Raw genomic sequence first — 16,299 nt, 5'->3', positions numbered from 1 at the left:
TGTGTGAAGTCTAAGAAAATAAAAAGAATAGCAGTGTAAAACACAGATCTAACAGACACAAAACAGAACTTGAGAAAAAATGAAAAGGGATGCATGTGGGGTGTTTAGGGTGTTTATCTTCCAAAACTTCTTCTCTTACTCTGTCTATCAACACCAGCATAGCTTCAGGGATTATCAGGCCATTTAAGTTGTATTTAACTCTAGAAAGCTATGTTATGGAAGACAGTCGATACCTTTGGGTTAAGCTTGGCAAGGTCATACCTCTTTTCAGAGAGGTTTAATACCTGTTCAGAAAGAAAGAAAAAAATATTAACCATCAAGATTCTATAATTTATGTAGTAAATATATGTATTTGAAACATAAATATTGCCTGAAACTACAGTGATATGGCTTCAGGTTTGCCTGCTGTTCTACTAAACTAAATTAACATTTGACATTAGATAGCACCAGCAAACATATTTTAGATATTCAGTTATTTTACATTAAAACTAAAGCTAAACTTAAATGCACATTTTGGAAAAGGACAATTAAAATTCTGCTAGATCTTATTTATTTGACATGGCTTTGAGTCAGGGGTATACTAAGAAACCTGGCTACCATGAAATATAATGCAGACCATAAGAATTAACAATGAGAAGTCTGGGAGGGTGTTGCACTGTTAAGTATTTGAATTTGCATGCCTGACAAGAATGTATTGATCTGTCAAAAATTTGCAGGGATGATAGGATATACCTATTTAATTATAAGTTAGACTATGAGATCTTCCAACTCTTCTGTTAACCCACTAAATAGCAAGTTACCCTCCACTTAGTATTTAATGAGGAATAAATGAAAGGTAGACAGCAAAATAAACAAAAGAAAGCAGTGTATACAAGAATAATTGACTCTTTCATTAGAAAGTGCCTTAAATTAGTATCAATCAATAACAAAAAGCTGAAATACCATTACTCAAGAACTGAAACAATGCTAATGAGGCAGATTCTCCTTCAAAGCGTGGTTATTTTACATGCTGAGTTATGTACAGATGACATAACCATTGGAAGTCTCATTCATTACACTGAGAGAATGGAATAAACATGAGAAACAGCCTTATATTTATAAGGCAAGTCCATTATACAGTTTAATACTACCCGAGAACAATTTAAGAACCCTTTTCTAAAGTGTAAGACTCTTCTAAAGTATTACCCTTTTACATTAATCAGCACTCTTATCAGCTGTCTAAGCAAAGAAGCCAAAAACTGAACAGGTTAAAGCAACTACATCACTGTATTTATCCTTCCTGAAATACCAATAGTAAAACAGGAATCAAATGAACATTGTCTTCTGTAAATGGCACAAATTTTTTTGTAATTTACTACTAGCTTTCATAACTGGAAAAGAAAGTAACAGAGAGGTGTAGGTCTCAATACCGAATTCTTAAAATCAGTGCTAAAGCTATATTGAGAAATCAATTACCTAAAATTTTCCACAGGAAAAGAAGGGGTATTTGACAACAACTTTTTTATTCATCTTTCTTATTGTATTTATATTTAAGAACAATTAAGAATTCCTGTGTCAGGATACAGTCCTGTTCATCCTGTTCATGATGGGTACTTGTAACTGCTGGGTCAGACACCAAACTCAAAGATGCTGTTGTGCCCAAGTCCCCGTCAAGCTACAGTGATCACACTGAGATACTCCAGGAATCCCAACAGCACAGAACAGAAACAAGAAAGTACAGGAACAAACATTTTGCATACAACAAAGTAAGACATCACAGAAGCCTTTGAAGAGAAGTATATGGTATAAATAGATGCCATTGTGTGTTGTTTTTCACTGGGGTGGGGTTAATTTTCTTCATAGCTCATATGGGGCTGTGTTTCAGATTTTTGTTGAAAATGGTATTGATAAAACAGAGATGTTTTCATTATTGTTGAGCAGTGCTTACACAGTGTCAAGCACTTTTCTTTTTCCATAATTTTTTTTCTTTTCAAGAGACTTCATACCACCCCACCATAAGTGGGCTGAGGATGCATAAGAAGCTGGGAAAGGACACAGCGAAGACAGGTGACCTCAACAGACCAAAGGGATTTTCTATACCATATAACATGCTCAGCATATAAGCCTAAGGAAGGAGGGAGTGGTGACATTCATAGTGGTGGTGTTTGGTTTCCCAAGTCATCATTTTGGCTTATGAAGCCTGGCTATCATGAGGATGGTTGAACATCTGCCTGCCCATCAAAAGCAATTAATAATTCCTTGTTTTGCTTTGCTTGTGTGCAAAGCTTTTGTTTAACCTGTTAAGCTCAACCTATGTACTTTCTCACTTTTACCCTACTGATTCTTTCCCCCATTCTTGGTGAGAAAGCAAGGGACCAGCTGTGTGGGGCTAAATTACTGGTTGGGATTAAACCATGACACAGTGGAAGATTAACTGCAACCCTTTTGGTCCCTCTTTGGCATATCCTAGGTCCACTTACTTATATTTTGGTACAAGAAAGAGGAGCATTAACTTTGGTTTCTAATTTTTATCTGTTGGAAAAGTCATGTTTCTTCTGGGAACCAAAGCCTACAGGGAATATGGTTTTTTAGGACATCAAAGCAGAGAAAAATTCACTGTAAGCTATCGACAGACTTGCATCTCTCCCTAAGGGACTCTTGTCTCAGACTGTCGAAGTATAATCCTCTACTGTTAAAGAAATTAGATACTTAGGGTTTTTTTTCATACTCTTCATAACAGATTCAAACAGGACACAATATGCTCACTCCTTTCACTGTAGTGAAAGGAAAACAACTAGGAAAAAAAGACAAATGCTGTACTATATGTTCTGTTCTCTGAGACCCTGACCCAATAGAAGAGTAGAATTGTTCCCACCAACTTCAGCAAGACTGCTGACTTGCATACCATTTTGTGGAGGTTTTGGACTTTTTTTCTTTGCTGATTCACATGTGCCTCTTGAGCAGGCTGAAGAGGTATTCAAAACATGAGAAACAAAAGGTAGTTTAAAAACAAGCTCTCTGAATCTACAACTTGGCTGTGTTTTGTCAGGTTATTTTGCAAATTTGCAGAAACATATTTAGAGTAGATGGCATCAAGCTTTCTTTTTATCAAGACAGCTGATTACCAAAGTACCCATTAGAAAATAAATTAATAATTAGAACAGAACTAAAACAAAAAAAATCAAAAAAATCTCAACTTTGCAAGAGAAACTTACTACAATCCCTCTCAGAGGCAGAGACTACAATCCTTCTGAGACACTAAACCAGATTTACCATATATCAGATTTTTGTAGTACAATCAAGTATTAAGTGAAATTAAGTGTAGTGGAGAGACTACAAGCTTACACTGCTATTGCATGGAAATGGGCAGAGAACATGTGAACTTCAACCTAAAAAAACTTTACACACAGGTCACCTTCAAACTGTTACTATTATAATCTTATTATAATCTACCAGTGCCTGATGGAAGGGAAGCCAAGGACAGCAAGGCAGCATGCTGAGGACATCACTCCACATCACAAGTTCAGTCTAGTTTAAAACGCACCTATAACCTTCTCAGTTTGTGAGAAGAAGGTAACGTGTTTAAATCATTGATGGAATCTCTCCAGTAACTAATTTCTACTGGGAATAAAGTTCATGTTCCTGAAGTCATGGATTTAATTCTAACAGTTAACACACAATACATAAAAGACAGTACAAGAAAAAAAGTAAATAAAATATTGGCCTTGTTTCAAATTCACCCTCACAGAACAAGCTGAGACAATACATGCCATGGCAGTAGCCAGTAAATAGCACAGAAGATTAATAGTTTTTTAAATGCAAATAGCATTTAAATTTAAATAGCAACATTTAAAAAAAATCTGCACATGGAGCTCACTATATATTTGTTTGATTTCCTATAGAAAATTAAATGTCATGAAAAATGCACCTAAAAGAAGTTAATGAGGAAGAGTTGGACAGAACACATTAACAGCAACCCTACTTTTAAATGTTGCCTTCACAAGTGAAAACATGACAGTGAGAGACCATCACATACCCACCTGAGAAACCAGATGTAGCTGACTGCTACAAACGAAGAACACACTCCTCATTGCAGGGTGTGTATCTTTTAAGAGCATGCTTTGGACAGTGAAAATGGTCAGCGCAATTAATCTTCAGCATTTCACTACGTGTTATCACCACACCACCACAGAGCCCAGCACAAAAAGTGTTTTCAATATCTAGCCGCTTAAAACACTACTGAAAATCTTGAACTTGCTTACAAGCCTGTAAAGATGGCCCAAAGAGTGAGTTTTAGTTTATAAAGGTTTATGTGGACATAAAGTAGTCTTCCTGCATGACAAAGTAATATGTGTCACAAATGGCTGATCTTACACATACCAAGTAATTATCACCATGTTTGGATTTGAGCATTTGCGTTACTTCTTGTAGATTGTGGAGGTAAGTTTCCTCAGAAGAGCCAGCAGGGAAGGATACAGCAATAATCCGCTCTGTGATGTAAGTGAGGTCAAGTTCAGAGCCTTCCTCCATAATGTGATCAAAGTCTGCACTTCTGGGAAGAAATTAGATGTGGCAGTTTAGAGCAATGCAGCCAAGAAGAAACATGGCATATTAATGAGAAGAAATTGCAACTTAAGACTCCTACAGCCAAGCATCAGATGTTTCCAATAACCTTATTACAATTACAACTCATTAAATGCCTACAGAGCTCAAAGTATTCGGTTCAGAACAAAAATAGAGTTCTTCACCTGTATTCTTCACATCAAAACTGTAGTGAAAAATCTCTGCAACCAATAATGTGAAAAATGAATACAAGCAATTTGATAAATACCAGCACAACAAATTTGTGAGTCAAATAGAAATGTATAGGTACTTCTGTCCGTACACATCTCTTTGTAGAATTCTGCAAATGCTTTACAAATTGAAAGCTTGACCAGAGATCTGTAAAATACTGCAGATCTTGAAGCCTGCTCTGCGTAAAACTGAATTGAATCTAAAACCAGTCCCCAAAGTACAACAGACAGGAATGTAATTAAAATAATTTCACGGTTAGTCTACAAATACTTCTTTCTTTTCCATGTGATGTCTTTTCCACAACTTTGTCCTTCTTAATAAAATATCAGAAGATCAGCTCAGTAAATATGTCTAGTTTTCTCACAAAGGCATTGTAAAAATGGAACTTGCACAGCATATCATATCTTGCAGAAGACTGAACTCCCAGATATCACAACCACAAATAACAAAGACTAAGCCCACCTCCACACCACATGATGCTGCTACATAAATTTGAAAGAAATACTTGCCGTGATACTTTGTCACAACTGAAAGGTGAGTTCTTCAAAACACTGCTGGAATTCTGGAACAAAGAAAGCAGAAAATCAATCCAGAACCTTAACTTGCTGTCACTGATGTCAATGTTTCTACCTTTTTTCCTCATTTATGATTTGAAGGACTATAGCAACAAGAGAATACAAGAAGATGCCCTATGTTTTGAATGCAAACACTGATTATGCTCAAGTTTTGTCTAACTTTCTACTATCTCTTCCAACTCACTACTGCCAGAAAAGTCTTTTGTGACATTTTTAGTACTCTTGGCATTAAAATTAGAGAAAACATAGCGGGCTTTGAGAAAATGTAACTTGATTTTTTGTATAAACCTGCAAAAGAAGTTCCTCTCCACTGATTTTCTTATGACAATACTGAAATATATACTTCTGTATCAGACTCCTGAGAATTTAAATATTGAAATATGTATACTCCTGTATCAGACTACTGAGAATTTATTTCTGAGAATGTGTAGTAGTTTACTTTTGAAGTTCCATTTGTTCAGTAATAGTAACTATGAATGAAAAAAGTGTAAAAATATACTCCCACATGAACCATAGTAGTAGAATTTGTCTCACCTCATAGTAGTAGAATTTGTATCTGTCTTAGATTTAAGCTGCAATGTGATTGTCACCCAAGCTCTGTATATAACAGAGAGAAAGTGACATCTGGAGGGGGCAGTATCCCTTCCTCCCAGGACAGGTTTAAAAAGAAAAAAACTACAAAAAGACAGCTACTACTATACAAACATTAAATAAAAATAAATAATATTATTCAATTTACATTTAGCTATTTCTATATATATATTTAGCTTGTGTATATATATATTTAATTCATGTGGTTTGGATTTTTGTTTATTTAGCACTTAGATATGGATACATTTTGATACAGAAAATCAGAAGTTCAATTTAGTATCATGCATCAGTAAATCAATAAGAGAAAGAGTACTCTCTCCTCTCCCTGCCCTGAATTCATGCTTAATATACAGACACATGCACATAAAAGCTTATTTATTAAGTTAGAGCTGAAAGAATGATAAACCCTATCTATTTTGACTACACACAAGTATTCCCAAACCAAATAAACTGTGTTTGAATGGAAGACACCTTAAAACTTTCCATAAATTGATGCTGTGTATCAAAATCTGGGAACAGCTAGGACACATATAAGCATGAAAGTGGCAAATTTTCTTTCAGAATTTCTCAAAGTAAACTGTTCTGGCAAATTTTAAACCACAATTGATGGCATAAGGTTCATCTCATGTAAGCGTTTGATTCCAGTTTCACTAGTTTCTGTCTTTACTTAGACAACAGAAGAGGAGGAAACTTCATGTTCTTTTTACCCAATCCCTCCTTGAAATTTTAAAGGCTTTGGGTGCCAAAAAAAGTGAATAACTGTAACTGAAATTCAAGACACAGCTTTTGGCGTATTTTGTTTTGGTTTTGTAAACAGAAATCAATATGAATCAGGACTCTACACTTCCTTGGTTTCTGTTGGTGGCAAAAGTATCCATTGCTTAAGAAGTACTTCTTCGATTTACTAAAAATTTGATGACTAAACTGACATGTATTGTAAAAGCAGGCAAGCCCTCGATGAAGGGAAGAATGATGAGCAGGACTCCATGATATCAGAAGGCTAATTAATTACTTTATTATACTATATTATTCTATACTATATTACACTATATTACACTGCATCTAAGCTGAAGCTGAACAAGAACTCAAGAAAATCTCATGACTGTCCCCTGACTGACCGTCCGGACACAGCTTGCAGGGATTGGTCAAGAAAATAAAACACTCACACCAGAATCCAATTACCAAATCCCTTCAGGTAAACAATCTTCCATAATGCATTCCACTTGTGCATAAACACAGGAGCAGCAAATGAGATAAGAATTGTTTTGATCATTCTCTTCTCTGCTTCTCTCAGGTTCAGAGAATGTGAATCCCACAGTCATGTATCCTGAATAATCAGACAGTTAAAACAGATTCCTCTGGTAAGTAAGTTAGTGATAAAATCATTCTCTATTTCACACTGTTGTGCCAGATAAACTAGAATAAATCCTAGTAGCATGCATCCTAGTGTATAAGCATATGAGCAATAACATAATGCAAACCACTAGCAAAAAAAAAACCCATTAGTGAAATATATACTGTATGCATGCTGTGTCACCAAACCATCAGAATACAAGTTTCCCCAAAGGAAAGGATTCAGCAGCACAGGGCAGACCATCCTTAAAGGCAAATAATCTCCATCCAAGTGAAAACAAACAAACACTTTTTTCTGCTTGCTATACACTGGAGGGATAATGGCAAAAAATTTTTACTAACCTTCCAAGACAGCAAATGCCATCTGGCATACCCCAGAATGGACTATTACACTAAAAATCTCACAAAACTAGGTATGATTTTCATTTCCTGACAAATAACAGCAGTAGAGAAGATGCAGGGCAATGAAAAACAATGGTTCCATCCATATGGAGTGTTTTAATCACGCCTGGCTAAAAATTTAGAGTTGCAACTACAATAGATTCAGTGAAACCGGTGCTTGATATGTTATGAGTAGGACAGACCACCCTGAGACTATTCTTCTGTTAATTTCTCCCCATGATTCTTGTCCCCTACTTCCCTTAAAATGCCGGGCAATGCTGCCATAACCTGTACATCTGACAGTATAACCAGTCATGTAAGACAGTTTTCAATAAAGTAAACACTTTCTATTCACCTATTTATTCAGTTTTAAGCAATTTTGAAATTCCAAACAATAACACATAGAAGGTATCTCTACATAAGCAAGTGCAAGGAGCCATTTGGTCAAATTTACCTGCATTTGTATGAAAGCCAGCAGGTAGAGGCAATAGCTTCTCAACAAACGTTTTCTCTCCAGTCACAGATGTGAATTTATAAAGAAATTCATTGCATCCAAGGTACTGTGTTATTGCCCTTTTCCAGTAAAAACTCAAGCCATACAACTCTCCCCTTTGACACACTCTGTATTCCTTCTTTTACCACCATTGGCTCCGGCATCTAGTACTGGACTCATCACAGAGCTTGTGATGCCAACTTTCTCAAAAATTAAGTCCTCAGACAAAACCACCTGTATTGGTTTTGCACAGCCTGGTTTTTGCTAGGAGGGGAGCCACAAAGATGGCTCCTGTGAGAGGCTGCTGGAAAAGTCACAGGTTTTGCTCCTAGTCAGAGAAGAGGAGAAAGTGAGAACATGTGAAGGAAAAAAACATGGCAACACCAAGGTCAATGGAGAAAGAGGGAGAATCTTGGCGCTGCAGCCAAGATTCCTCTACAGACCATGGTGAAGACCATGGTGAAACAGGCTGTGCCCCTGCAGTCCATGGGGGATGCAGAGATCCACCCATAGTCCATGGGGGAGGCGTCCACATCAGAGTATGTGCCTGTCCTCCAGGCATGTGGATGCCTGGAGGAGGCTGTGATCCAGTGGAACACCCAGTGGAGAGAGAGGGTCCCTGCTTCCAGGCTAGAGCAGCCTGTCCTTGGGGGACTGCACCCTGTGGAAAGGACAGTCTGCTCGTTGGAGGGACTCACATTGCAGAAAGTGCAGAAGGCTGCTGCTCATGAGAATGGACCCACACTGGAGAAGTTCGCGAAAACTGTCTCCCATGGGAGGGAGCCCACAGTCTCACAGGGGAAGAACTCTCCCAGAGCAGAGGGAGAAAATCTCAGTTATGAACTGACCAAAATCTCCATGCCCTGCCTCCCTGCACTGTCAGTGGGAAGGAGGGAGGGGCTGGGGGGAAACGGTGTTTTAAGGGCTTATTTTACTTCTCATTATCTTCCTCTGATTCTGTTAGTAATAAATTTCACTTTGCAAACTTAAGTTGAGCCTGTATTGCCCTTGAAGTGTTTTCTCCCAGTCCTTATTTAAACTTGTGAAGCCTTCATCAACCTTTTTTTCCTTCTCCTCTGCCCACCTGTGGCAAGGGAGGGTGAGCAAGTAACTCTCATGGGTGCCTGGCACTGGGCCATTGTCAAACCATGACACCATCCCAGAGTCACCTACAGCCTAGACATGATACAGAAGCTAAGAAACAGTCCCATATTTAATTCTGAATCATTTTCACCAGCTCACAACAGTCACTAGACATATGTTTCCCAGTACAGCCTGCTGCCAATGCAAGTGAAAAAAGTAAGCCAAACAGTCCAATTAAACTAAAGCACAGATGGAGCAAAGCTGACTTTTGAGATCAGCCCTGTTTATTCACGTTCTTCTGACACCAAAGAGGGTGAATTTCTTCATGGATTTCCTGGCTTGCCTCAAATAGCAACCTTGTGCTTGTCCCACACAGCAAATATCTCATACTTTCATAATCTTACTTTGAGCCACTTCACAGCTTCAGAGCAAAAACATGACAAAGGTCACGTATAGGCTATCTCACAGCATGTGGCACAGAGATGGCATTGAGACAACTTTTCAACAACTCCAGAAACAGAAGGAATAAGAAATAACCTTTCTGCTAGATCTGCATTCCCTGTCCTATGCTGAAAGGCTGTCTCTCAAAGAAATTGAGACAATCAAGTAAAAAATAATGCCTAAAAAAAAAAAAGTATTTGTAAGAAAAGTCATTACCTCAGCTAGACGATCATTTTCAACTTTTCCAAGAACAGAATAAGGAAACTTGGGTTACAACCAGTACGCTTGCATACCTCATTAGTCTTGCACAGTTCATAGGCTAAAGTCCTCTGTAATAGAGCTTCTGACACCAGAAAGATTATGAAAAGGACAAAGGATGAAGGTGCGGGAAATAGTAAAGGTAAGAAAATTTCTAGAAAGCTGTAAAACCAGGCCTTAGAAACAGAAAGAACACTTTTTAACACAGTGGTTTAGTCTTCAGGCAACTTTAAGAAGGAACAAAAGCAGACTTTGTGAGCTGAAATATATGGGAAAATGTTTTGCCAAAAAATAGCTCTTAAAGGTATAGAGCAAAATCGAGTGCTACACTGGTGCTGGCTAACTTTACTTGCTTCTTGCAGTGCAGATTTGCCTGTAGAACAACCAAAAACAAATGTTTGAATGATCTTACCCAAGGCAGCAGGCTCAGACACCATATGCCTCTTCAATTCAAACCCGGAAAAGCCTTTTTCAACCTGTCTAGTCAGTATGCTAGTAAAAGATTAGCCGATACCTATGTATTACGATCCCTTGACCAAAAAACAATAGCAGCCAGGTGAAGTTGCTGATGGGAGCAATCCTGTAGTTAATTAGGACATTCAGACTAAAGAACTTCCTAAAGCACCATCTGAACCCCAGGAATTGGAGATTCTTAGTTCCTTAACAATCGATTTCTGACTTACAGTTTTAGATAGCAATTGTCGAGACAATGATCCTCTGAAATACAATGTCACTCCCAATTACCCTGCTTACAGAAACTCAAGTTTTTGGTGTAATTACTCAGATAGTTGGGGTGGACTTTCCAGGGTTGAACAATATCCAAGACAATTACCAAAAGGATATTAGTTCATTTGTGGAGATAGGACTTAGCAAAGCATTCCATCACGCCTTGAAGGTAGTCCATGCAGCATTAGACAACTTACTGTGCTAGCACCTAGTACTAAAACAGTCATTAAGAAAAAACGTAAAGGAAAAAGATTCACCCATCAATATGAAGAAAATTGGAACAGTGATTTTAGGCCCTAGAAAGCTGCAAAAAGTTTCAGCAAGTTTGCTTCTATCTCAACTTACTTCTGCCATGGCGTTGAAACAGTTAGATCAAGTTAGATGCTGGATGAGTAAACAAACCAATGCCGCTTTTGCAATTAGTGAAATGCTAACAGACGTCAGCAGTGTTAAACATATTACCCTTCAAAATAGAGCAGCAACTGATTTTCTGTTACTGGCATATAGACATGGTTGTGAGGAATTTGAAGGATTGTGTTACATGAATCTGTCTGACTATTTTGAATCCATTCACAAAAGCATATAAAGGCTGAAAGATCTAACAGCTCGAATCAAAGACAATAGATCATAGACGATTTGATCGAAAGATAGAGCTTTGCACCTTAAAGAAACTTTGTAAAATAGGTTTATGTGTTAGTAGTTTTAGTGGTGATACTAGTAGTAGTACCTTATATACTTCAGTGTGTGCAACAAATGATAGACAAAACTATCAAAGAAGTTTTTATCGTACAAGAGAAAGATGTATGAAATAGAATCATAGAAAGTTCTCAAGATCTTATAAAGATAGTAGATGCAAGTATAGACATAAATGAGTGCTTTAAGAGCTTAGAACGAACAAGACTTATTAGAACAATAAATAGTAACTACTACTAGATTTTACTTATATTCTTTGAAAACAGACCAGAATTTTACAGCATTAATATTGCTGTAGTGTAAAATAGCAACACTTAAGCAAGAGAAGTTCCTCAAACAAGCAAAAAGAAATATGTATTATAATAGGGCTATGTAATACAAGGTAGTCAATAAACTACAAAGTTAAGAAAGTTTCTTTGTAGTTGTACCGAGAGAGGGAAATGTGGGAAATAGCAAAGGTAAGATTTCCAGAAAGCTGTAAAAGCAGGCCACAGAAACAGAACAGAAAACTTAAGAGCTAGCTGCAGTTGCAAAGTCTGAAAGTAGAAAAAATTACAATGGTATAGCAAGCAAGGACATGAAACACTAACTTGATGTTTAGGCTTGGCTAAGATAGACTTTAAGACTGCAGGAAAATATGCATACCAAGATAATAGTTTTTAAGCTTAATAATGGTGTATTGAGTATTGTTAATAGAAAGCATATAAACAAGCATCATGTGAAGCAGGTGTACATGTGCTTTTAGTGATTGGCTAGAACAATTGTCTGTAAGCTTTAGCAATAAGCTATGGGCTAGAAAGTTTTTTAAATGCTCTCTAACAGAGAAATCTTTGGCTGCTGCTGACAGTATGTGAGCTGTTGCCATGTTCCTATTGTTTTAACCATGTAATAAGGCTGATGCTGCAATAAAGCTCAAGGAACGTACCCCAGCAGTCCCGTCCTGTTTGTGAAAAATCCCAACACAGAAGGGAGTTCAGTTTTGCCCCAGACAAATTCATTGGCATTTTTGCAGTACACTGAGTTACTACAGAGGACTGGAAAAATAAGTAAATAAAAAACCTTATATGTTACCTACTAGTTTCCAATAGCAAAGTAAAACTAGACATGTGGGCCACACATGGGCTTAGAATCCTACGTGGGATTATGACTTGCCCCTTTTGAGACTAGAATCAAAGACAGGCTAAGGAAGCCAAATGAAAAATCAAGCAGTTGCCTTTCCTAAGACCCAGTTGCTGGCACTGAAGTACAATACAATAGTATTAGTAGAATGATATAGTAGTAGTATCTGCTTAAAAATTATCTCACTAGAATGTAAAAAAATCTGGTTTCAAGGACTGGGTCATTCTAAACAGCTGAGTCAGCTGTACATCAACCCTACAGATGTTCCTTTGAGGAAGTGCACTACTGCAAACTCATGCCTACAAGATCTGGCATGCATTCACATAGCGATCTGCTTCTCTCCTGGGCTCCCTCTTGAATGAAAGCATTAACAGGCATAAGGATCAATGAGTAGAAACTACAATTATCTGAAATATCAATCAATGACAAATCTGCGACTTAAAGGTATCAGGACATTTTGAAAGAATGACATGTATCTACTCCAGATATAAGTGTTTTATTTGTGCCTATTTTTAATGGTGCTATAAGCAACAGAGATTTTTTTTGCTAATCTGCATAAAATTACATTGGTTTTACACATATTTTAATCACTTTATGAAACTTTTTATCGGGGTGATTGTTCACCATTCAGACAGCATAAGTAAAAATACGAAGAGAGAGACTAATCAGCAAGATATCTGAATGCATTTGAACAAGATCTGTGATGCATTTTCATTCCTCAAGCCATGGACAGGAATCAGAAGAAAATCTCCAACCTATTCTATGGCACAGTGCAATAGTTCTATACACTTCAGCATACTGCAGAAAAAGACAGGACAATGAACTACACTGCTCACCATAATAATTCCTACTAACACAGTGAAACATGTTTGAATGTTTTGAATGAGAACCAGAATTTGCATCATCTTTTGGCTTCTGGCTTTAGAATGATTCCAAGTGCAGAAAATATTCATGCTTTGTAAATAAAAATATCTCTATGCTATTGTGTATCAATTCCTGTAGTAAATATTAAATATTAATTTAAAATATTGTTTTAGTTGACTCCATAGAAGAGATTTATTTCTACTGCAATCAGCTATTTGTTTGAGAGCAAATTTAGTTTTGTTTTGTATACCGTGATCCATAAAAATCCTGATCTGTTTCCCTGTATAGTGTAACAGCAGGAATCCAGACAGATGCGACCCCTGCAAATGGCAGTGTCTACAGAACTCATAAATCCCAGCTTGCTTTCTTTCTCTCTCTTAGTAGCTGGCAAAGCTAATCCCATGATTCTTTCCTACAACATTTCAGCCAAAACTGCTAGGGTCCCCAAAAAAATTCATTGTAGAGCTTTGTAGTCCACCTCAATTTTTAAAAAGTGTGCTGGGGCCTTGGATATAGAGTCCTGCTTACCAATCTGTCAGGGCAAGAAGGAACTATCCAGGGCAGAAACATTATCTTCCAACTTACTTAGATTCAAGAAAACAGCCCTGCTCATGGCCTGAAAGTTCCTTGTACAGTTGAGCTGTCTATCCATGGTTTGGTCTCTTTTCATAAAAGAGAGAAGGCATAGCATATTTCTGCCACTAAGAACTCTTTAGAAGAAGATACTGAATGCATGAAAGACATTACTCATGTGAGAATGACGTATAATTGTGTCCTAGTGTAAAATTTTACAGGTATACATGCTCACGTTTAGAAAATCATATTTATTGAAGCCTTAGTTCTACAATATCTCAAGAATAGGAGTTCACACAAAGCTTTGTGAGGTTAGCTCCTAGCCCTAATCATTACTATTGTCTTTTGCACACCTGCCTGGGTGAATCAGAGTCGTGTCAACACTCAAATGACTGTGTTCCTCTACAAATCTATGAGGGAAATTAGTATACCATATGTAAGTATTAGTAATTTATGTATTAGGAAAGGAGCTTGCCTCAACTGACTAAAATAATGTATGTGCTCCAGCTCTAGTTGTAACAGTTTCATAATTATGCTGGAGCTTTGAAACAGCTTCCTGAATGAGTACTATTCACAGGCAATGTAATTAAGCATAAAAGACAGACACAGCAGACTGTAAAGGTTTCTGCATTAATTCACACCTACCACATTGTGAGGCTCTGGATGGCATGACCAAGTAGCACCTAACACAAAGTTGTTGTATGTATGTGCTTTATTTCCTCTAAAGAGATAGTTATGTGCAGAGTAGGAAAAAAAAAAGAGGTGACAGCAGAGGGAAAGACTTCAGAGTGGATCTACAGAGTTACTCTCAGACCTAGTTAAGATGAAAGTGATCAAAACTGAAGAAAAACTTTCACCACAAATTTAAAGCACCTGTTAACTAGCAGAAGATTATGTGCACACAATTCTTGAATAGAATATGACAGAATCACTTCTGCTAACCTTTAACTGAAACAAGAAGTTCGATTTATTTGTTTTAAATATGTTAATATTAAGAATAAAATAACAGTCTATGAGGAAGGCCTTTAAATGTAAGAAAATGCACTTTTGATTTCCCAAGTAACAATGTGCTATCCATGCCTCACAGCCACCCTGAATGCTAGAAAAAAGCTAACAAAATTTTGAATTCTAGGTAGTGTCACAACTGAGGCAAAACTGTCTTGGCTGATGTTCTCACAGCTTTCCTATAAAGCAGCAAGGACTGACTCCAGAAATATTCCAATAGCAGACATATTGCCAGAAAAAAACAAGAGAGTTTTTCTTTCCTGGAGCAGATGCCATGAAATAATATTCAAAGGAAAGAGAGAAAGAAGAAGCAATACCAGAGACAATAAACAGTTAAAGCAGTTTATTACAGTTTAGTTAATAAAAAAAGGAAAACAAGCATGGCACAAAGTCAGAAAGAAGAAAAGAGAAAGATGCACCTCCCATTAGCACCACACAGATGGGATGTGCGCTGCAGTCACAGAACGAGAATTGAAAAAGCCTCATCTAAGCCTCATCTCATGGCTGCATCCAGCCCCACTGTCTGGGGACAGCATTCTGTGAATTGCCCAGTCTTGTAGCTTTACATCTCCTCTCTTTACCAAATAGACATCTGTGTTTCAGATTGCACCTTTCTTCTGCATGCCAATCCTGGAATATACTGGTCCACAGAAATTAAGTACTGACAATTTCAGGAAGCTCACTAATGGTCAAATAATAATCAATGCAAAACACAATAAGACAAAAAGCACAGCTGAAAAAACATTGCTTGCTATTAAAGCTGCATTCAAAATGGCTGTGCACAAAGTATTACATGTAAAGAAAAAAAAAGCCAAGAAATGTATGATCTTGGCTTGCGTAACAACCAATAGAAAGAGGAAACCCTCTGAAGTATTCAGATGTAATGCAAAGACACTAAAAACTTCCAACTAGCAACTAGATCAGAGAGTGATCTCACTATTTTGCTTCACGATAAGCAGCTGTCAAAACCAATTATTCATATGCAAATAACCAAGGTTTTTTTGATTTTTTAATTTTAGTCTATTTGTCCAGTTAAGGAGGAGAACAGTGAATTGAAAGGTGGAACAATCATGTCACTAGACATTTTAGCTGGTCTCAATATCAAATATATTCTAGCAATTAGAAATAATTCTAATTTTACTGAAACAGAGTAGATAACAGCAAGGATCCAACACAGATACCCTTGGTTGTAGCAAAACATTTATTGTCAGACAAAGGAAATGAACTATACTGCTAATACTGCTAATACAAATGAAACCTCTTGGAACATCTCCTGTCTGCATAGGTAGTCTCTTCACATCCTGCACAGAGTGGTATGTCAGAAGCCAGCAGCACAGAACCATGGACAGCATCACAAAATAAATGCAATGC

General features: G+C 37.2%; 1 protein-coding gene across 20 annotated transcripts in view; it reads right to left on the bottom strand.

Annotated features, from left to right (window-relative positions):
* The window catches only part of TNS3 (tensin 3), a 206,930-nt gene that overhangs the window by 114,218 nt on the left and 76,413 nt on the right, over positions 1-16,299 (bottom strand). For 15 of the 20 annotated variants that reach the window (XM_064421580.1, XM_064421582.1, XM_064421583.1 and 12 more), the window contains 3 exons: positions 5,283-5,335; positions 4,360-4,531; positions 234-284 (listed from right to left, as the gene is read on the bottom strand). In XM_064421580.1, the coding sequence (XP_064277650.1) occupies positions 234-284; positions 4,360-4,509 (201 nt within the window). In that variant the 5' untranslated portion in view covers positions 4,510-4,531; positions 5,283-5,335. Of the gene's footprint in view, positions 1-139; positions 285-4,359; positions 4,532-5,282; positions 5,336-7,105; positions 7,267-9,906; positions 9,968-10,360; positions 10,377-16,299 lie in introns of those variants that run through there. The other 5 variants (XM_064421562.1, XM_064421567.1, XM_064421569.1 and 2 more) reach the window with 4 other exon arrangements.

Source organism: Passer domesticus, chromosome 1 (genome assembly GCF_036417665.1).
Source record: "Passer domesticus isolate bPasDom1 chromosome 1, bPasDom1.hap1, whole genome shotgun sequence".
NCBI classification, from domain to species: domain Eukaryota; kingdom Metazoa; phylum Chordata; class Aves; order Passeriformes; family Passeridae; genus Passer; species Passer domesticus.
The sequence above is the reverse complement of the archived record's forward strand: the minus strand, read 5'-3'. Positions and strand labels throughout refer to the sequence as shown.